Source organism: Canis aureus, chromosome 30 (genome assembly GCF_053574225.1).
Source record: "Canis aureus isolate CA01 chromosome 30, VMU_Caureus_v.1.0, whole genome shotgun sequence".
Classification (NCBI taxonomy): domain Eukaryota; kingdom Metazoa; phylum Chordata; class Mammalia; order Carnivora; family Canidae; genus Canis; species Canis aureus.
The window spans coordinates 17356030-17379800 of NC_135640.1; the positions used below are offsets into that span (position 1 = coordinate 17356030).

The 23771-nt window shown below is 34.3% G+C and overlaps 1 protein-coding gene across 3 annotated transcripts in view; it reads left to right on the forward strand.

Annotated features, from left to right (window-relative positions):
* USP25 (ubiquitin specific peptidase 25) overlaps positions 1 to 23771 on the forward strand; it is a 136781-nt gene that overhangs the window by 71941 nt on the left and 41069 nt on the right. For all 3 annotated transcript variants that reach the window (XM_077878833.1, XM_077878834.1, XM_077878835.1), the window contains exons 8-16: positions 264 to 340; positions 6111 to 6184; positions 10548 to 10696; positions 16576 to 16703; positions 17094 to 17189; positions 18518 to 18676; positions 19265 to 19491; positions 22555 to 22625; positions 23313 to 23541. In XM_077878833.1, coding sequence (XP_077734959.1) covers positions 264 to 340; positions 6111 to 6184; positions 10548 to 10696; positions 16576 to 16703; positions 17094 to 17189; positions 18518 to 18676; positions 19265 to 19491; positions 22555 to 22625; positions 23313 to 23541 — 1210 coding nt within the window. The remainder of the gene's footprint in view (positions 1 to 263; positions 341 to 6110; positions 6185 to 10547; positions 10697 to 16575; positions 16704 to 17093; positions 17190 to 18517; positions 18677 to 19264; positions 19492 to 22554; positions 22626 to 23312; positions 23542 to 23771) is intronic.

The following is a 23771-nucleotide window of genomic DNA, read 5'->3' on the forward strand; positions in this document are numbered from 1 at the left end:
ATGTATATATAAATTTCCTGTAATAAAACCCAGTCATTGTGATTATCAATATAATGTTTGTTTTTCTCAGATACTGATTTTATTCTCTTGTTAGGTTAGGTTATAAGTATTTCTTGTATTTGGTGTGAAACATTTCATATGATATTTCTGTGAGGAGTCAGTAATTTTATGTTTGATGTGACTGGCTGTAAGTTTTGTGTTGCAATACTTAGTATTTTTATTAGCAGACTCAAATATCAACAAGACTTTTTTTCTTTCCACAGCAAGATGTGAGTGAGTTTACACACAAATTATTAGATTGGTTAGAAGATGCCTTTCAAATGAGAGCTGAAGAAGAGACGTAAGTTACCATGAAATTTAGTGATGGGGTTTTCGGAGATTGATAAATAACACTCATTTTTCTCCTTTTATTTATCAGTATCTATGGAGAAATGGGAAAGAAACCAAAAGATGTGTAGGAACCCAAACGTTACCTGTATTGACAAGTTGTTTGAAATCTGTGGCTCAAAGGCTGAGTAGCTTTAGATTTCCATTGTAAGAGTAGAATCCAGCCAGAAAGATCTAAAAAGCAACCCTGAAAGGGCTAATTCCACATGCCCACTTCTTTTCCTTGGATTCAGCAGTCTCTTTTCATGAGGAGGAATGGGTTAGTGGTGGGGAAAGATACCAGGAGTATTACTTCTGATGATCTCCTTTCACATGGAATCATAACAACAGGGATATGACAGTCCTCCTCAGCATTCTCTAGCTTTTTATTTTCTGCCCATCAGATTGAATCATTAAGACTTTGGTTATTTAAGAAATCTGCACACTTTCAAGATAGTCCTTGTCCACTCCCATGAGGCCACTTTCCTAATAGTAACCACTAGTTCCTTTATGTATCTTCATGAAACACTGGTGGACCACTTAGAATTTACCACTGCGGGCTCTGATATGGTCTAACAAGATGCAGTATGTAAATTAACACCTAGAAATTTTGGAATATGTTGTAAACAGTAAATGACTGGTTATAATTCTACCCAGAAGCCTGTCATTGAGGGCCAGTCACTTGCAGGCTGTTATGTGTGAACTTAAACTAAGTTGGGAGCAGTCTCTGAAGAAAGTAATTATGGTTCGAAGTCTACAGTATTTGAGGAAAAAAAAATATATTTTTGGTAAATTTTATCTCAGAGTGGGACATTTGAAAGCTGCTTCCTTCTTGAAAGCGTATTTAGAAGTTTATGATGTTGACAGCTGTAGTCCTCAGTGTCTTTCCTGTCCACCAAAAGTTTTAGTTGCATTATTATGAGCTTCTTCAGTTTGTGGCTCTGAGTGCCTCATTGAATGACTTATTTTTGTGCCATGGTGGTTGTGCCCACTGCCTTTTGCTATGGAATTGCTTAGGCCTGGGAAACCTGCCTTTGGGTTAGTTTCTTTCTTCTCTTCATGTTAGCTTCTCTCTTCATGTTACGTTCATCTGGAAAGTCTTCCCCATCAAACCTCTGGAATGAATCTGCTATTGCTGCTTGTGAAAGCTGAGTCCTAGCATCCAGTGAAGATACATTCTTTCCTCAGCTTTTGAATGTTATAGGCCTAGAGTGTAGTTTGTTCTGCTGCATCTTTTTCTAGGTGACATATGCCTAGAAACACGTTCACATACATGATACACGTTCACATACGTGTATATATTTTTTATTCCTTTAGGAAGGTTTGGCTGAATTTTTAAGTTTACCCTGCTGCTTTAGCCTCTGTCTCATGCACAGCCAGCCCTATTTGATGAATTCTTCCTGTTCTTACATTTTTTTTTATTTGCCTTTGCATTTGTTTTTCTCTAACTTCCTCCTCTGATACTGTCTTGATAGGTTCCTCATAATAAGTGATTCACTAATGAGAATTGTCCATTCTGGTTCCTCTCCAGTATAGCTCATGTCCCTTGTATCTTTCCTTAGAGTTCTAATACCAGAAATTCATTGTGCGTGTTTCCTCAGAATGTGAACAATATCTGTATCTTCATCTGTGATAACAGAGTCTCTGAGGTTCTTTAAGTAATTCTTTGAATCTTTTACCCTGAAATCCCTAGTTCCTCCTTCTCAAATCTCTCCAGATTTTCTATAAGCACTTCATTTAGTTTATCTTGTCTTCAATACATGATCTTCCCATTGCTTTTTATCTGTAGCCTCAGAAGCGTGCCTAAATGTGTGTTCTTTCTGAGGGGGTCATTTTATTCTGATTTTGGAAATATTGTTTGTTATTTATGTACTTGTTAATGTTTTTGGATTATAGTCACCTCTTCTGATCTAGTACCTAACCAGTTATCTCCCTTTTTCTGAAACAGTTTTTTAAAAAAGCCAGAACTTTTCCATTTCAGTTCATTCGAAATCTTGTTTTGTTTCGTTTTTGTTTTTGTTTTTTAAGATTTTATTTATTTATTCATGAGAGATGCAGAGACATAGGCAGAGGGAGAAGCAGGCTCCATGCAGGAAGCCTGATGTGGGACTCGATCCCGAGACCTTGGGATCATGCCCTGAGCAAAAGGTAGATGCTCAACCACCAAGCCACCCAGGCGTCCCTAAAATCTTAAGTTTTATTTGAAGTATGTTCTCTTTGTTCATTTCCCCATACTTTTCGATCTGTTTTTTGCTGTTTTTGGTGCTAAAACTAGTTTTGAATCTTTATGCTCCCCCTATTTAGAACAGAGCTTTCCAATCGGTGTGCCATGGCTAGCCAGATTATGGGTATGTGGGAGATATTGATCCTGTTTCTGTGATCATGAGAAAATATGTCTTTTAACCTTAAAATTCCCTGTATATGTTAATATATGTACTAATTGTATTAAAAAGATTGGGAAGCTCTGACCCAAAGCATTCTAGTTTGCTTTGTCAGCTATCCAGACCTTTGAACTCCTTCTGTGCTAACCTAATCCCCAACGGTAAGATGTCCCAGATGCAAGTTTTCCATAGTGATTTCTTTGGCCTTTGATATTTGTGTCATTCTTTCTTTACTACTGCTTTCATGCAAGTGATGGGTCTCTCATTTCTTTTTTTTTCTCTCTTTTTTTTTAAAGATTTATTTATAGAGGGAGAGAGCATGTGTGTGTGTGCATGCTCTCCACACACAGGTGGAGGGGTAGAGGGAGAGACTCTCAAGCAGATTCCCTGCTGAGCACAGAGCCTGGGCACAGGGCTCGATCTCCTGACCCTGAAATCATGACCTGAGCCAAAATCAAGAGTTGGACGTTCAACCGACTGAGGCTCCATGGTCTCTCACTTCTATTATAGGAGTCTCGTGTCTTTTTAATTGCTCTTTACTTGTATTCCTTATATTTCTGTTGGCATAACCAATCTGGGCCCCTGAGTTTCACAGCTTAAATGCAAGGCAAAGAACAGGATGTCTAAGAGCTTGGAAAGAAGGACAAGGTAAATAATTTCTAGAGATTCCTACCCAACTCTTTAGTGATCTGTGTTTATCACAGATTAGTGGAGAGCAGGGTAAAATTCAGGTAGGAAGATTTGAAAAGAAATTTGGAAAGAAAGTTCAGAATTCCTGGAGGCAGCCAACATCCAGTTCCTTCTGACAAAGTCAGCAACCTGTTAAGTCATTGCTCTTTCCATGGGGTATGTGTATGACAATAAGGAGAAAAACCAGGAGTATTGATTTCCTACATAAAAATAAGAGGACATGGAAAAGAGATTCCCACTAATATTTACATCTAAAGATTCATAGATATTTACATCAAGCAAGATAATCTTTGGATTGTTCCTCTCCCCCATGTCAGTCTCAAGTCCTTTTTATTCTCATATTATAAAATATGTAAGGTGTGAAGTAAATTTTTCCCATAGAGTTAAAATGCCCAAAGACGAAATATATATAATGGGAGAGGATACATTGATTTTGGAGTCAAATTTGAGTTCACTTTGCAGCTTGAGCACTAACCAATTTTGCGAATTTAGGCAAGTGAATTAACCTGCTCTACAGCTTCATTATCAGTAAAATAGAAGTAATTGTACTGTTATCAGTCATAGTGGGCTAGATAGTCCAGTGGCAACAGCTCCAAAACTTTGTAGCTTATATCATATTATTAGATGTGTCCAGTGGGTGTGAGTAAGGGGCTCTGATCATTCTTTAACTCAGAGCCCCAGAGTAGGGGGCTCTGATCATTCTTTAACTCAGAGCCCCAGATGCTTCTCATCATCATCCCTTCTGGGATTACCATGGCAATGAAAGTACACTGGCTTTCAGGGTTTCTATCACACACCTCTTCTGCTTACATTTTGTTGGGAAAAACAAGTTATGTGGTCTGCCTAACTTCAAGTGAGGGGGAACACCTTAAACCCATTAGGATGGCTACTATTAAAAACAAACAAACAAACAAACAGAAAATTACAGGCATTGGTAAGGATGTGAAGAAATTAGAACCCTCGTACACTGTTGATGGGAATGTGAAATGATACAGCTGATATGGGAAACATCATGGTGACTCCTCAAAAGATTAAAAATAGAATTACTATTCCATGGAAGAAATCCTTTCACAATGTATACATATATCAGATCATTACATTGTATACTTTAAACTTTAAAGGTTAACTGTATGATCCAACAGTTCCACTGCTAGGTATATATTAAGAATTGATAGCAGGGTCTTGAAGAGATATTTGTACATCCATGTTCATAGCATCTCATTATTCACAATAGCCAAAAGGTGGAAAACAACTCAGATGAATGGATGGATGAATGGATAAACAAAATGTGGCATACATAAAGTGGAATATCTTTTAAAAAGAAGGAAATTCTGACACATGCTGCAACACAGACGCTAAGTGAAATAAGCCAGTCACAAAAAGACAAACACTGTATGCCACTTACATGATGTGTCAAGAGTTGTAAAACTCAAACAGAGAGTAAGAATGGTGGTTGCCAGGGCCTGTGGGGAGGGAGAAATGTGGAGTTGTTCAGTGAGTGTAGAGTTTCAGTTTTGTAAGATGACAAGACTTCTGGAGATCGGTTGCACAATATGAATATACTTAACACGATCTACCAAACGCTTGAGAATGGTTAGATGGTAAATTATGTGTTATGTATCTTACCACAAATAAAATTTTTAAAATTTGAATAAAACATGAGTGGGAAAGTATGTCTTAACCACATACCTGAGAGTAGAAGACCAGAAATCTTTTTGAGTATCACTAATAACTACCATATGGCCTCATAGCATTGTTTTAAGGATTAAGTGAAATACTTCCTACCAGTTTTTTTTCCCCACTACCATTTGTTTTAAGGAGTAAGTGAAAGTACATATACTACATTTATAAAGAGACCATGTCCTTCCCTGCCTCTTTTTTTTTTTTTTAAGCAAATCCATTTTACTGGTTTAAACACAAAATTCTTGAAGATAAATTATGTACACAGTTGTGGAGACCACACACTTTTGTGTAGTAATGCAAAGATAAACTGTGTTTTCAGACCAGAGAGAACAAAACATAAAAATGAAAGGTTAAAAAAGTATTAACTTCTGTTTGCTTCAAGCGAAAAAGGAAAAAAAAATCCACAGTGTATATGTTAAAGAATTTGGAAAATTCACAAATGAGTAATCATGCCTGCAGCATGAAGAGTAGAGTAGCTTCTGAGCTGCTTTGTGTCAAAGCTGGTGTTTTGCTCCTTCGTTGGTGACAGCTGCTATTTTTGAATGGTGTGCGCTCTTCTCTTTAAATATAGGAAATGATATTTAAGGTTTTATAGAAATTTACTCTAATAGTGGCTTTTTTTTTCTTCTCAACAAGTCCAAGTACGCCTAAAAGTGTGAGGTCAAAATGAACTATGATAATAAAAGGATCAAACATTCCTCGAACACAGACTGTGTCAGGACCTCTTGTAATGTTGTCCCCTGCAGCAACTCATTTTAACCCTTACAGCAGGTCTTTGAGTTCAGTTACTGTTATCCTCAATTGTCAGGTGAAAAAATGGAAGAATACACTTAAGTGCCTTGTCCAAGGTAATGTCAATAGCAGCACTAAGTGAATGGACAGCCACATAAATGTTACCATCTTGGCATATACTATTGTTCTTTGGATGTTTTGTCTATTACTTACAGGTCCAAAAATCACAACCGCATTTATGTTTTTACCATGCTTTAGGGATGAAGAGAAGCCAAAGAACCCCATGGTAGAGTTGTTCTATGGGAGGTTCCTTGCTGTGGGAGTACTTGAAGGTATGGTTATAATACATGTTTACTCTTTATTACATTTGAAGAGTTATTACCTATTAGCTCTTGATAATGACTCCTTGTTGAATGGTTTTTAATTTTAATTTGATTTACTCTGTCTAGTAGTTCCTGTTGCATTGCTACGACTTATTTGCAAGAAAACAGTGAATAATAGAGTGAATGAAAAGGAAGGTTTAAGCGTGCATTATCACATGCTAATATATAGTGTCATCCTGATGTTCTTTCCCTGAGAAAGCTGTGATTCTGTGAATTCTTGGGGTACAGGGATTAAGGGGGCAATGGTTTTGAAAATAATATTGGAGTTGAATACTGGTTTGGGGATGATGGTTATTGTTTCTGAGGGTTTCAACTCTTTGTTTTGAAATCTGCATTTAATAATTTAGCAATTTAGTATAGTCAAGGTATTACCTTTTTCAGGTGATTATAGAATTATTTAGGCTCCGGTTTTCAAGAAAGAATCGTACTTTTATCTTTTGAAAAATCATTTAAGAGTGATACTACTTACTCCATCTATCCTAAATGCCTGTTACTTAAAATCTGGGTCTGACCGACAGTCTTTTCGTTTTCCTAATAAGGAAAGGGCACTGACTCATTAAATACACTTCAGATAATAGTAATTACTAATGCCAAAGCATCAAGTTTTGAAAAAATTTGAAACATTTGAAAAACTTTTCAAATTTTCCAAATGGCCCAATGTATCAACTTTTGGAAAATTGGTTTTCCTTCAAGATCTTAACTAATGGATTCCTATGAAGCGTTGTTTGAATATAGTTTTATAGTGTAGGATTCAGAAAAAGTTAATGACTCATGATTTAGTTGGGCATATAAAATGTTACACTGAAGTGTTTGTGTGTGTGTGTGTGTATATATATATATATAGTATATATATGTATATATGTATTTTTTGCCTCAAATGGTAACTATTCATTATATAAATAGTGGAATATTTTACATAGTACGTTACTTTCCAATTTGGGATGTGCATAGTGTCATACTGTATTTGAAGTAGTAGAATAGCTCTAATCAGGTGGTGACTGTACTATTTATACCCTTCCTACTTGTGTTACCTTGAATCTTAAAAGTGATTTATTGAAATAATTTGTCAGTGTTGAAATTCTTGTACTAGATATTAGTTGTTTCAAACCATTGTGCCACGTAAATATGGTTTAGTACATTTCCACATGAACTATGTATTTGCTTCAGTAAAAATAATTTGCTCTCAAGCTCTATCTCTAATCATTTTTATGTGTATCTTCCTTATGCTTTCTTTTTTTTTAATTTTTTTAAATTTTATTTATTTGTGATAGTCATACAGAGAGAGAGAGAGAGAGAGAGGCAGAGACATAGGCAGAGGGAGAAGCAGGCTCCATGCACCGGGAGCCCGAGTGGGATTCGATCCCGGGTCTCCAGGATCGTGCCCTGGGCCAAAGGCAGGCGCCAAACCGCTGCGCCACCCAGGGATCCCTTCCTTATGCTTTCTTTTAGACCAGCGACTCTCAATTGGAGGTGATTTTCATATGTTTACTAAAGTGTTCTCTTTGCAGAAGTTCCTCAACTTTTCCAGAACATCTAGTTCATTGACCCCTTCATTTTGTTCCTTTTGGCATTTTTCTTTACTTGTGCATTCTGATCATTTTTATAAACATCTAATTCCCCCATTCCCTCTCTCTGCTACCTCTGTGGCTGTTCTCTGACCATCACTTAGCTGCTCATCCTCTCTCTTATGTGCACTGAGTACCTGAGTATTACTGGGGAAAAGTCACTCAAATGGGCTAACTATAAATGGATCATGAATTGGTAGTAGATAACTAAGCTTCACTGTCCCAATCCTGTAACACTACCGTGCTTAATTGTTCTGTTAAATCACTTGTTGTACTTGTTGTACTTGTTCTGTTAAATCACTGTCTTCTATCCCATTTTCTGTAATAATGATTTTTACCTTTTTTACTTCTAACTTCTCTGGCTCTTCATTCTCTGAAAAAGATCTTCCCTCAGGTTTTATGGATTTACCGTGAAGCTAATGAAATCTAGCCATAGGTCCTGTCTAAGGTCCTGAATTTAATTTTGTGTTTGTAATTTTGTATCATAGTACTTAAACACAACTTTCCCAAATATGTGAGCTTTACGCTTCACAACCTCCATCTATTCCTACCTCTACCACATTCTTTTTATTCGTCCCTCCAGATTATAAGGAATTATTCAGTCTTCTATGAAAAGGCTGTCGTTTATATGTGCTCAGAAGCTCATCTCTGCATGCTTTCACTCACCCCTGACTCTCCATCATCCTGCCTTCTCTTGTATTTTCAGCGTCCCCCTCTTCTGTCTTTCTCATAAGTATTTAGATGTGGTCTGGTAAGTCACATCTTTAACAAAAAAGAGCTCCCTTCACCGTCTTTTTCAGTTAATCCTATTCCGTTAAGTCCCCCTTAAGAGAGGAGTTTGTTTTTACCTGCTAGATTCCCATGTATTCAACCCATCCCACTTTTGCTTCTGGCCCCAAACCCCTTCTAAAAGGGATCTTTCTAAGATCAATTTCCAATATGTGTTTAAGACTGCAGGATCCCACTCAGTTCTCATATTGAACTCTATGCTATTTAGTCTCTCTTTTTCCTCTTTCCTATATTCTGTCTTTAAAATCATTTCTCCAGCTTCTGTGGCACCATATTCTCGTTTTTTTTTTTTTCCTGCTACTGTGGGTACTTTTATTTTATTTTTAAAGATTTATTTATTTATTTATGATAGACATAGAGAGAGAGAGGCAGAGACACAGGCATAGGGAGAAGCAGGCTCCATGCTGGGAGCCCGACGCGGGACTCGATCCCGGGACCCCAGGATCGCGCCCTGGGCCAAAGGCAGGCACTAAACTTCTGAGCCACCCAGGGATCCCCCTGTGGGTACTTTTAGAAGTTATAGTTAGCCTTTTTTAGCTAAGGTAGGAGATCCTTGGGGCTCAGCTGACGCCCCCTGCCTTTTCCATCTTCTAGTTCCCTTGGCAATTTCATTCTCTCCCTTGATTAACTGCCATCAGTAGCCAGCAATTCTCTCATTGTAGCTTCAGACCTGAAGATTAATTTTAGTTACAGATTCATATTCAACTCTCTTCTCAACTTAAAATCCAATGGTCCATTCTAAAACAATGGTTGCCACTACTACCTTAAAACTAAAAGAAAAAAAAATCCTATGCTTTTTCTTTAGTGGAGCCCCTTTCAATACATAAACAGTCAATTCAGTTATTTATGATAGAAACTAAGTATCATTCTTGATACCTTCCTTACAATTCTGCCCCCCATCCTGCCAGTGAGCCAGCCACCAGTCAATTGTATTTACTACCTTCCCGAATATGTGTATAAATGTCTGTGTAATTTCATCTGCATTTGTACACTTTTACTTTTTTTTCTCACTTTTTTTCTTTTTTTTCACTTTTACTCTTAACGCTGTATTCCATGTTGCCTTTATTTCTACATGGACTCTTCAATAGTCACCTACTACCCACTTAACAGAGAAGCCATGTGGATGTTTGAGAGACATAAATGTGATCCTGTTATTCCTAGGTTTAACCATTCAGTGACTTTTTGTTATATTCAGAAGAAAAAATTCTTAACAAGGGCTTATAAAACTTTGTAGATTTTAAGACCTTACCTAACTCTTCATTGTTATCTTCCCATTTGCTCCCCTAAGTTATAATGTCCTTCCCTTAATTCTTCAGACAGGCCAAGTTCTTTGCATCCTTGAAGTCTTTGTGTATATTATTCCTTGGCTAAGAATTCTCCACAGCACTCTGACACTCTGGCCTGGCTAATTGCTACTCACTGTTTAAATCTCTGTAAATGTCATTTTGCTATGGAAGTCTTCCTGCTCTACCCTCTAGCCCTTAAACACTAGGTTAGCTCTCCTTCTTATTTCCTTTCACAGCACTATCTCACCACACATTTTATAACACTTATAATGATAAATAATATATTATTAATAATTACATGTATAATTAATGTACATAGAATGTAATGTCTTTCTTCCAAAAGAGGTTGAGAGTTTTTCTCAGTTCAGGGACCCTATAGAACTTTTTTGTTCACTGCTTTATATATTTGCAGTGTTTAGTGTAGTATCTTGTCCTTACAAAGTGTTTTTTGGAAGAATATATATACACACACACATGTGATTACCTACATACGTACAGATGTGTAATTAATATCTACGGCTGGATATGAATCTGCATATGTGCATGTATAAACCAACAAGAAAATGATAATGACTACTCTATGGAACAGAGAGTGATTGTTTTCAGGTTCAAGAGGTAATTCATATACACGTTTACTTATTGAGTAATGATTAGCTTTCCCTTCTCCTATAGGTAAAAAATTTGAAAATACTGAAATGTTTGGTCAGTACCCACTTCAGGTCAATGGATTCAAAGATCTACATGAGTGCCTAGAAGCTGCTATGATTGAAGGAGAAATTGAGTCTTTACATTCAGAGAATTCAGGAAAATCAGGCCAAGAGGTGAGTTTAGGATCTTCTTTGTTTCTCTTTCCCCAGTCTTTCTTATAGTGTGGTAAAGCACAATTTAGGTCTCTAATTAAAAAAATGCCTCATATCTGAGAGAATACTCAGATTATGTGTTTGGATTTAATTATGGTAGCTTAGGCATTTGGGAAACCAGTACAAACAAGTCTATAATCTATGTTAAATTCTCACTTGACAATTTAGCTTAAAATTTTCTGTTAAAATCCTCTTTTAGGAAAAAAAAAATCTTCTTTTAGGGCATTACTGAGTCTGTGTAGACTTTCTAGGGAAGGTACCAGTCATGGTAGCATGCTAGTCCTGGAAGTAAACAGGGAAAGTGCTGATATTAGGATGGAATTTTATATAGACATCTGTTACTTATATCCAGTAGTGTTGGAATTTGTCTAGATTCCTTTTTTTGGTAAAAATTATTGTGTAATGGCAGAAGGGCAGATGGAAGAACTTGCTCTCTCAGGAAAGATATAACTTAACAAATATAAACCTGCTTATTTGTTTCAATTGGTCTCTGTCTGGCCTCCCACTCTTTCTTTATTCACATCTCTAGCTCCATCTGTACATCCATCCATTCAGCCATGTATTCGTCCTTATGTGTTACTATCATGGAAGGCAAAGGACAGATCATTGCTCCAAATTCAGTTATGAAGCAGTCGCTGATAGTTGTCTACTTCTAAACTCCATGCATGAGGGTCAGCATCTTCATCTGTGTCATTCTTTATTATATCCCTGGTGGATAGTACAATGACTGCAAAAAGAATTATGTAATACATATTTATTGACTGAATGAATGAAATGTCTCTGTGTTATCAAAAAAGTTTCTGAGGACTTTATCCCTGAATAAGGTGCTTAATAGATGTTAAGTGATGATATCTCTGTGTTTTTCTAAACAGGGTCTGAGTTCTTGTGTCTTTCAGAGTAAATTGCTTTTATCTAAATATGTGCTTTTTTAAAAAGATGGAATTCTCTCTTTCCTGTTTTATCTTCATCCTCATTTCCTTCTCTTCCCTTATCCCTTATATACCCAAATAAACAAAATAAATTAACATTTACAATTTTTTGGCTTTTTTTTTTTTCGGGGAGAGAGAGAGGGAGAGAAAATATTTGAATTAGTTTTTCTCTCTGTATCATAGATCATCTACTTCAGTGATTCTCAGCAGATGCCTAGGCCCTACTTCTAAGCTGTCAAATCAGAATGCAGGGTAGAAATGTAATGCAGTACGTGGGCCCAAGAGCTCCACCAGTGATTTCCATAGAGACCTCCAATTAAGAATATTTAAATTAAACTTATTTTTATTGATCTCTAGAGATGGAGACTCTCAGGATCCCATAATGGAATAGGAAAGCAGACCCCCTGCCTAAAGTGTGACTTGTGTTATATTAAATAAAAGGAAGATGAGTTTAAGCAGAAAAAGGAGGGATTGCATTTTCCTTACCCTATCAGAGGATCTTATAAGTGAAATATGCATTAGTTTATTGATAAATAATTTAGTAATTAATTGGTAAATAATCTTTCTCACATATTCCACTTTTAAAAATGTTTTTCTTACATTGAATCTGAATTTCATTATTTATTTTAAATTTAATCTGAATCTCATTATTTATTTAAAAAGATTTAGTTTGTCCTCCTACTTTGGCTTCATACCCTGAACTGCGTATATATTTTCTGCCTTGGTTTTTATATCCAACCTATCAAATACAGTGATATGTTTCCTCTGAATTCAGCAGTTTGTAAGGAGTCTTAGTAAGAACAAATTCAATTACCTGTATTCCTATTACCAATTGCCTAGATTTGTAGAACACAATAGTTTCAATGATAATTCAGCCTGGCTAAAGTAGACTATCTTAAAGGCTTTTAATAATGTACTTAAATTACAGTCTTATTTCATTATGTCCTTCAGAGTGACTGTTCTGTTTCTTCTTTTTTTTTTTTTTTTAATTTTTATTTATTTACTTATGATAGTCACAGAGAGAGAGAGAGGCAGAGACACAGGCAGAGGGAGAAACAGGCTCCATGCACCGGGAGCCTGATATGGGATTCGATCCCGGGTCTCCAGGATCGCGCCCTGGGCCAAAGGCAGGCGCCAAACCGCTGCGCCACCCAGGGATCCCTGTTCTGTTTCTTCTTAACTTTGTATAAATACCAATGAGTAACATCTTAGGCTTGTTTATAAATTGACATAGTCCCTGATAACACCTTTTATCTCTTAGACTATTATTTATTTAAAAGTAGCTAAAGTAGCTGTGATCAAGTAATACTTAGTAAGACCTTTAGTGTCCTGAATCACTCATGTTAAAATATCCAGTGGTCTATAAGAGTTTAAATTTCTGGAATGCCATACCAAGAGACAACTGAATGAATTAAAAATTATATATCTATGATAACTACTTATAAAATATTTTTCAAATCATAAATTTTAAAGTTCAATTACGTGATGTGCAGTTTATAGATGAATCAAACTTTCTAGGAAACCTGGAGATTTTTTTTTGATTGCCTATTAGATCAAAAACCTTTCGAGCAGTGAGTACCTCATTTCTTGCGTGGGTATTCACTTCTTACACATTTTCTTTTAGACTGTCACTATACACGTGTAAGTATTTGTATTTGTTCATACTGTCCTGTGACTTGCATTTTTCCCTCACCAGTACATCACGAGCATCCTTCCAACATCTAAATATATGGCTCAACACCATTCTTTTTAAAACCTGAAAAGTATCACATAACCTGTATTTCTAGAATTAATTTAATTCTTCTGTGAGACATTAGTTGGACAAATAATCATTTCAAGGAATATCTTTTTAAAGATTTATTTATTTATTTATTCATGATAGACATAGAGAGAGAGAGAGAGAGGCAGAGACACAGGCGGAGGGAGAAGCAGGCTCCATGCCGGGAGCCCGACACGGGACTCGATCCTGGGACTCCAGGATTGCTCCCTGGGCCAAAGGCAGGCGCCAAACTGCTGAGCCACCCAGGGATCCCCAAGGAATATCTTTCTATAAATATAAATACCTTGAGAACTTAGCAATGAAGAATAGTCAGAATCTTTGGATCACCAGGCATACTCATTTAAAAATATAAGTACTATCAAATTTCCTAAAATTCTACTAAGTTGTACTAAGTTATAGTCACAAAGTTGTACTAGGTTATAGTGAAAGTTCTACAACAAATTTTATGGAACTTTAAAAACTAAATTAGATAAACAATACATACATGTACAATATTAGATATCTGTAGATGTTATATGGGAAATTTATCTTTTAGAGTGAAAGGGCAAATGTGTGAAGCCAGTTAAATGACTAAAACTAATGTTCAAGTTGGAATAGAGCTGTTTGCTTCTCATGCTTGATTTATATCCTGGTTTTGTTTGGTGTTCTGTGGGAATTTGAAATGGTAGGTCTTATTTTTCTGTCCCCTGCTTCCCACATTCGTGTAATCTCACAAAAGCAAGGTATTTAAAACATATTAAAAATCAGCTATTAAAAAAAAATCAGCTATTATAACTCAAAAAGATGACTACATTCTCTCTAGAAAATACTTTTGTTAAGTTAGATTTATAGACATAAAGTTCAGGAGCCCTTTTGTTGCCAACGTTATGTTTTTTATTCATTAGCTGCCCCAATCTATTACTTCCTTAGGCTTATTATATAATATGATAATAAATAATAATAAAATGTGTTTAGAGATCTGGAAACTATAAGCATTATTTTTTACCTTTAATGATCTGTGTCTCACAAGCATGGCATACCAGTTAGAGAAGTAAATACAGTTTTTTATTGAATGAAAAGAATAACATTTTTTTTTTTTAAGATTTTATTTATTCATGGGAGAACACACAGAGAGAGAGGCAGAGACACAGAGGGAGAAGCAGGCTCCATGCAGGGAGCCTGACGTGGGACTCGATCCCGGGTCTCCAGGATCAGGCCCTGGGCTGAAGGCGGCGCTAAACCGCTGAGCCACTGGGCTGCCAAAGAATAACATTTCAAAAGAAAAATACTTCGTATATTTAAAATTCTAGCTATATACTGCTATACTTAAAATCCTAAAATCACAGAGCTAGACAAATCCTTAATATTTTCTAAGATGAAATAAAGGACTGTCTAGCTATCTCTTTGGTCCTTTAGAATAAAGTGAAATCCTTCCAGTCTTGTAGGAAAAAACTGTTACTGCTGTTATAGGAAATACATTCACAACAGAGACATATTACATAATTATTATGAACATTCTTTCTTAAGTTATAGAAGTTATTTCCTGGACTTTTCATGGTCTGCTGAGAAGCATACCCCCAATTATGGTGATTTTATTTCTATTGGCCATGGTAGGTTTCCATGAATTAAAGTATGTAACTATTTAATTTTCATGGTGACATTTAAAATACTGCAATAAAATATGAAAGCAATAGTTCTTGAAACCTGCGTACTTATTTTAGTATCACAAAATGGAGTGGAGAGTAGTTATCCTAAGGCATCAAAAGTTTTCTTTGTGATATGTATGGAGTATGTTTTAATTCTTAACAGTAATTTAAGGTGTGTATTAGAATTCACTAAAATTCTTGCCAGTGTCAGGTGAGAACAAAGTAAATAAGCAGTCTTTGCTCAAGAAATCTTCAAACTTAAGATGTTCCTGATACTAGATCTTTTGTAACTTTCTCTAGTCTACTTCAGTTTTAATAGCCATTTAAAAATACATTTCTTAAACTTCAACTTTTGGTAAAAGATAAGCCACATCTAACTCAGGAAATTTCAATTCATGTAAGCTGTAGCATTTTGGGACAGAAAAATAGTTTTAAATAATTATTTTTATTAGCTGTACTTAGAGAAAAGTAGTAGCTTACAAGATCTTAGTCAAATCCAGTTTGCCAAATGTTCACCGTTACTACTTTTTTTGGATATCTGAATTTAAATTAGTGTACTCTTAGCTAATTGATATTTGTGTGGTTGCATTTTGTGGCACTTGAAAATAACACATACAATGTAATGTGTGGTAGTTACTTTTTACAGTAGTACATTGTGTGATTTACAGTAAGCATTAAAAGTATTTGTTGCATTATTTTATACTTCCATATTTGGTGATTCATGAGTTTTTGTTTATTTCTTTTTAAAATGTGTTTATGTAAAACTTGAATATTTTTTTTGAAAGTAATTTTCTTTGAAATTTTGTTACATTTATTGCTTAACTAAACAATTGCCAAAGTTTGTGGAGCAATTGGCTCATAGCAATGAGGTATTTAATTCTTCAAACACTAGTCATTTAAAGATTTTAAATATAGTTATCATTAGTTTAATCTCCGTTTTAGTAATAGGTTTTTTTTTCTTAAATTAGTCAGTATTCCATTAGGAAAATTAAAAATAAAACAAGGGAATATCAGTTTCTAGTTTTTAGTAAGAATTGTGACCATTTATGCTATAAAAATTGTGTGTGTGTACAATTTTCTTTGTCAAGATTTTTGAAGTGTGGTTTATTAATAAGTATATATACCATTCCTGGTAGTCATAGTGACATAATATTGAAGAAGCCAGAGGATTTGTTAAAATTTGTTAAAAGCCATGCTTTTAAATAAGGTCTGTAGCTTTAGGTTAAAAAATCTAATGTAAAAAATTATTATGGAAGAAGGAGAGTTGTTAGAAGATCTTTTTTCTTTGCTGGTTGAGTATTATTCCCATCCTTGAAATTTTTAAGTGGTGTGGAACACTTTTGGGAAGAAGTTGGATTTTAATTAAATTGCCTAGCTAGTCATGTATTTGTGGTGCGAGCATTGTAGATGATACATCTAAAAATGCCATGCTGACGCTCTGTGCCTCACACTGCAGTAGAGAAAACAAAAGGTGATAGTAAGGTTTTTGTTGTTGTTTTCTTTCAGCATTGGTTCACCAAACTGCCACCTGTGTTAACATTTGAATTATCAAGATTTGAATTCAATCAGGCATTGGGAAGACCAGAAAAAATTCACAACAAATTAGAATTTCCTCAAGTGTTATATCTGGACAGGTATGGTTTGGTATACAGCATGACTTGATTTTGAAACTGTTTAGTAACCAAGTAAAGAATTATTGTGTTTAGAGAAAAAATTTGCTTAATTTCTTTAGAATTAGTCTTTTTTTTTTTTTTTTTTTGCATAATATGTCCAGTACTACTTGTCAAGGAAAATTGAGTTCTCTTTCTATTTAGAAAAGTATAGTTACTGGGAATTATAAGGAAGCTAAAACATTTATTTTTGTGTTTGTTACAATTTTATGAAATATTCTTTTGTCTGATATTTCATTGTAAAATTTTAAATTTGACCTTTTGACCTTTTGTGGTGTTGGCTAGACTTAGTATTGTATCTATTTCCATGATTTTTTAGAAATGGTAATATTGTTTTTTGTTTTTTCCTGATAGATACATGCACAGAAACAGAGAAATAACAAGAATTAAGAGGGAAGAAATCAAGAGACTAAAAGATTACCTCACAGTATTACAACAAAGACTAGAGAGGTATTGTAACTTTTATGAAACATATGGGAAGTCATATTTTTAGTGATTATCTGGAATCTTTCATTTTAAATTTGCTTTGGGTGACTTATAATTCTAGTAATAATCACTCTGAATTCATATTTTGCTTGAATAGTTTAGTTTTGAGTTATGTTAGAAACTAAAATAATTCTTAGTTGGCATTCATGATTATTTTAGTGTTTTAAATATTTTCATTGTTGACTAGTAATAATGCTCTTGGTGTTGAAAACAGTTACAAAATTAATTTAATGTTAAAAAAAATATTCAGAAAAGGGACACTTGGCAGGCTCAGTCAGTAGAGCATGCAACTCTTGATACTTGGGCTGTGAGTTTGAGCCCTACATTGGGTGAAAAATTACTTAAAATAAAAAACAAAAAACCAAAGTTGAACTAATTTAAATTTTAGTGTTTCTTTTTGTATGAGACTACATATCATTCTTGAGATTTCCATTAAAATGAATGGTGACTAAGTTTTTCTGCTTAATACAGAAGATACAAACTCTCAGGCCTCTCATTGAGACTTTATAAAGAAGGGAAGCAAGTCAGGTGTAAGCTGATAGGCAAAGGGAGCTTAGAGAGCATATCCCTGAGAGAGGAAGTGCCCATCATCTGTACTACCGGGTGGGACCATGTGTGACACCACATGTGAGTATGTCCTACTATTTTTGATAACTTCCCCAAAGTGCTGGAATCTAGACAGTCAGATGCTCTGTAGTTCAGACAAAAGTCTATAGGCTAAAATGTGGCCTGAGAGATCTCAGTTTGCAACCTCTGATTAATCTGTATCCCTTATTTTAGTATTAATTTGAAAATTAGCCCCAAATTTGTTAAACAAAAATAATGTATTATTATTTCAATAATTTTTATTTTTAAAAGGTGTCTGTAATCATATTAAAAACTAATCAGAGGTTAAAAAAACTAATCAGAGGTAAAAGGTAGAAGGATAATATTAGTCATCATCCTAATCATGAGACCAGATGACAGATCTAAAAATAAAAACAGTCTCAGGAAATGGAACTGTCAGTATTCATTTTCCTATTGGGTTACAACTTAGAGCAGCATTTAAAATATACAACAGTGTACAGACACATTCAATTGTAATCAACTTTGTTTCCCTTAATTCGGAGGACATTTAAGTTCTTTCTTGAATGTGTCTTTAGTTTTAACATCCTCATTTGAAAAAGAAAATTAATTGCATTGTTGAGGAAGATTTATTAAAGTGTTTTTATCATGTTTTATAACAATTACTAAAAACAACCAAATGTGTTTTATATACAGCTAAAAGCATTTATACATCTTATGGTTAACAGATATTTAAGCTACGGTTCCGGTCCCAAACGATTCCCCTTGGTAGATGTTCTACAGTATGCATTGGAATTTGCTTCAAGTAAACCTGTGTGTACATCTCCTGTTGAGGATATTGATGCTAGTTCCCCACCTAGTGGTTCCACACCACAGACATTACCAAGGTAAAATGTTTTCCTGATTCAGGAGCCAGCTGTTAACTATATTATATAGTGATATAATTGATGCTTTAAAGAGGGTTTTATAAAATGTCCATTGTGATTTATTTTAGTGGACTCTAAAAATACTAGATTCACTTAGAAGGTTGTGCATCTTCTGGATGCTTTCTTATTTCACTTTTTCAATAGATTTTATGGTAGTGGATTGGAATTTTCATCATATTTTTTTCTGTTCAGAATTATACTTTAGGTTGTTTTGGTATAGATGTCCATCTTTTTTCCATGAAAATACTGTTAAGTTGGTTTTTCCTGTAATGTAAGCTGATATTATATAATTTTGGTATACATAAGATTTATTGACATGATTAAGCCATTTCTTCTATAAAGCCACAATTTCATTCTGATAATAATATATTCCTCATATATTAAGTATATCATTGGATATTAAATTAATATACATATTTATTTTTCTAAAGGCCTTTTCTTTTTGAAATTATAATTTCAAAAATTAATCCTGTGTGTTTGGCACAATTTTTGTCCAGAGCTTCAGCTTGGAAAATTTAATAATGAATATTTTATGATTTAAAAATATAGCACAACAGAACAACAGGGAGTCCCTTCTTCAGAACTGCCAAGCACATCACCTGCATCAATAGCTGCCATTTCATCAAGATCAGTAATACATAAACCATTCACTCAGTCTCGGATACCTCCAGATTTGCCCATGCATCCAGCACCAAGGCACATAACAGAAGAAGAACTTTCTGTGCTAGAAAGCTGTTTACATCGCTGGAGGACAGAAATAGAAAATGACACCAGAGGTAAGAAGCTTCTCATAGCATAGCTACTGTCGCCTCAAATGGCTATGTATAATGTTAAAATTGAGAAGGGAAGTCACCTCTGAATTTCATATATAAATATTATAAAGTATTTTTTTTCCTAGAAAGTGTTTTCTATAAAGGAAACTAGTCTGGCCACCTGTTTTTATGATCTTAATATCAGACTCAGAGAGACCAACAGATTTTCCCTGGACTATTTAGTTGATTAATGACATAGCAGATGGTCTGATTTTCCTGTTTAGTGCTCTAAATTTATATCAAACTGGTATTCACAGCTACTTCATTGGTGAAACATCATACAAGATTAAATTATATATTTATCAATAACATCCTTCCCCTTATGTTTGTGGAATGAGTTAAAGTGTTAAAAAAATTATTTTAAGTTTAAGAATTAGAAATGTGAATTTTATTTATTTTTTAAAAAAGATTTTCTTTATTTGAGAGAAAAAATCAAGGGGCAGTAAGAGAGTGAGAAGCAGACTTCCTCCTGAGCAGGGAGCCCATGTGTGCCCTCTCCCAGAACCCTGGGATCATGACCTGAGTCAAAGGCAGACACTTTTTTGTTTATTTGTTTTTTTCAAAAGCAGGTACTTAACCAGTTGAGCCACCCAGGTGCCCCAGAAATGTGAATTTTAATTTTCAGTCTGCTCTAACAGAGATTTCCAGATATGATCTAGGAGCTCAGTGCCAGTTTGTAAAGTGTTTTAACTGGCATGTAGCAAAATAAGAAAAATAAGAACAGTGCTGTTAGGAGCATGAGGGTGCATGTGTGCATGTGTATATATGTTGGTATTAAGTTGCAATCTGGCCTTGGAAGGAACTCTCTTTTATTCCCCAATTATGTCTTTGCTACTTTAGTGTTCTTAAGGTAGCCTTTTTCTTTTTTTAAATGAAGTGATGTTAATATTTTATGGTAGGTTTTATTATAATTTTTCCTTACATGGCAAAATATAATATCCTATTATCATCACCCAATTTTATCCTAATTTTATTCTATGTAAAAAGAAAAATCTAAGAGCTACTGTTTTATAACAAAAGATTGGAATTATTTTAAAGAGTATGGCTTATTGGAGCCCAACTTGACTATAGACGATATGTAAATAAAGAGCAGTCCTAATGTAATGTAATGTAACATAAATAGGATATAATGGCAACCAACAATTAGCATTGGTAGCTATAAATATTTCCCTTAGTATTTTTCATCTATGAGGGAATTTTTTAAATTTGAATTCATTAGGAAACATTTATTGAGCACACTGTGTTTCCTGAACACTGTAATAGATATTGGATAATTTTCTACGGGACTTGGTAGATTATATTTGTTTTTATATGACTACATTTGGAAGGGTGGAAGCTAGGAAGCTTTTGACATCAAGGTAGGGCATTGAGGGAGGAGAGAAATGAACAGATATGATCTACTCTTTGGAGAAAACTAACAGAGATAGATCACTGACAAGAGGTGAGAGAAAGGGAGGAATTAGGGATGATTTCCTTAGTTTCTCATGCTGGTATGAATAGATAGATGGAATATACTTTAGAAAAGGGCAAACTGGTGGATGAGCAGGTTCTGCACCTCACAGGAGGAAGTAGAGGAGTACGATGAGTCCACTTTTGGCCATTTTAAGTTTGAGAAACTTGAGAGACATTCATCTGATAAGGCTTTGGACCTTAATACCTAATAGTTTGGACCATAATAATACTATGGATCAGGTGGGATTTTCCTTGGAATATTTGTTTCCTCTCTTTTATCCCTGTTATTAGCTGTTAGCATTATTTTTTAAACTATCGTATAATATTCCAGTATCTGAGTAGGATGTAATTTATTTAATTTCTATATTGATACTGCAAATAGTGCTGGCCCTCCACATGCATACTGACACACTTTTGTAAGATATATTCTTAAAAGTGCCATTTCTGGTCCAAAGTGTATATATTTGAAATTTTAGCTGTTTTGAAATTTTACCTCCAAAACATTGAACCAGTTTTTATTCCCACTAACTGTGTGGGAGAGCCTGTCTCCCAAAATCCTCCTTAGCCCTGGGTACTTTTTAGATTGTGGTAGCCTGAATGTTGAAAAATGGTATGTTAGTGTCTTAATTTGCATTTCCTTAATTATGAGTGAAATTCTATTTTCCTATAAGTTTCTTGTTTATGACATTCACCCATTTTTTATATTGAACCATTTATTTTTCTCTTACTGCTCAGTAGAAACTTTGATGTTATGGGTATTAGCCTGTTGCCTGTAGTGCATGCTGTAGATACTGTTTTCTTAATTTGACTTTTTTTTTTTTTTTGTTAGTTTTGTTTCTGTAATGTAGATTTTCTTAAGTTTGGGGAGAGAGTCTATCTTTTCCTTAATGGTTACTGAATTTTCTGTCAGGCTTACTAAAAGGTCTTTCCTCCACTCTGAAGTTACTAATATATTTTGTAGTCTTTCATGATTTCTTCCTTATTCTTTTCAACAGCTTCATAGTATAGGTTATACTATAATTTAACCATTTCCACATTAATAGATATTTAGGTTGTCTCTAGTTCTTTAATTGTTAGGGCAATATAGCTGTGAATAATTTTGTAGAATGGATTTCTATTGGAAGTAGAAGTACTAAGTAATGGGAGTGTCAACATTATTTCCACTGGTGATTGTAGTAGAGTTTTATTCAATGACATATATATAAATAGATGATTTGTGGCAAAGTTATTTTATTTCATTCCACAATTTTCCTGTTTTATGTAAATATATAAGGGGCTTTAGATTCAGCTTTTATTGAAACTTTCCTTTATAGATTTGAATAAAGTTCACTTTTATAGACTCAGCACGTTTTCTAAGTGAACCATATTTGTTTGTTTTTAATTATGCACTTGTGCTATATCTTTTATTAAGGAAAACTTTTTTTTTGTTGTTTTATATAGACTTCAAATAATAATCGAGTGCTTTAGGAATTTTTCCTTATTGGTCTAACATATTGGAGGGAAAACCATAGTTACTATCTTATATCTATGTAAAGACATATGTTAATCATTTTAAATGGCATCTTCTATCCTTAGATTTGCAGGAAAGCATATCCAGAATCCATCGAACAATAGAACTAATGTATTCTGACAAATCTATGATCCAAGTAAGTTAAATTTGAGGTTGGTAAGTGCTGTCAAAATTATTTACATATTTTTTATTTATATGATTAACCTAATTTTTAAGCTAATTCTGGTTCTTTTTAAGTTATAAGATTGCTGAAATTAAATATTCCATATTAATATTTCCCATATTGAGTTGTATGTTCATACTATATTTATTGTTTACTTTTTAAAATTGTTTTACAGTAAACTTAGCAAAAATCTTTAGAAGGTCTTAGTTTTTACAAAAAGTCCTACAGAGGAAATTATATGGTTGTTTAGGGATATTAAGATTGAGGGGAAAGTATAGTGCTCAGTTACATTTTAACTTTTGGCATACATTATATAGGCCATATTGCTAATTCAGTCATCAATTTATAATTGTGAAGATTTAGATAAAATCAGGTGCTTCATTTAAAATACTCATCATAAGTTCTTCGTTTAAAGGAAATACATTTTCAGAGTTTGAAAAAATATCCTATTTATACACCTGCTTTACATGTCATTAGCTTATTTATCTCCCCCTTTTTTATTTCATACTGTAATTTTTAAAAAATTTTAATCACAGCCAGTTTTCTCTTGTTAAAAACATATTCTTTTATGGTATTCTCCAATCAGATAGTTTATAGGTTTCATGGAATATGGTATTAATAGACTAAATTGTGGCTTAACTATTCTGTTTTCATATTTAGGTTCCTTATCGCTTACATGCTGTTTTAGTTCATGAAGGTCAAGCTAATGCCGGGCACTACTGGGCATACATTTTTGATCATCGTGAAAACAGGTGGATGAAGTACAATGATATTGCTGTGACAAAATCATCATGGGAAGAGCTAGTGAGGGACTCTTTTGGTGGTTATAGAAATGCCAGTGCATACTGTTTAATGTACATAAATGATAAGGCACAATTCTTAATAAAAGGTAAGAACATAAAATATATAGGGTAGTATGTATTTTTAAATATGTAGCTCTTTTATGTGACTCTGGTCTCTGGTATGATTAGTTAAGTTTAATTGACTCAGGGTGATGGATGTGATTAGGAAGTACAGTTGGCTTATTCTGGGTGAGAAACTGGAATTACAAGAGTAATTAGGACTGATAATTGGAATATATTTTGTATCCAAAGTTAACTACTTAGTAACAACTATAAA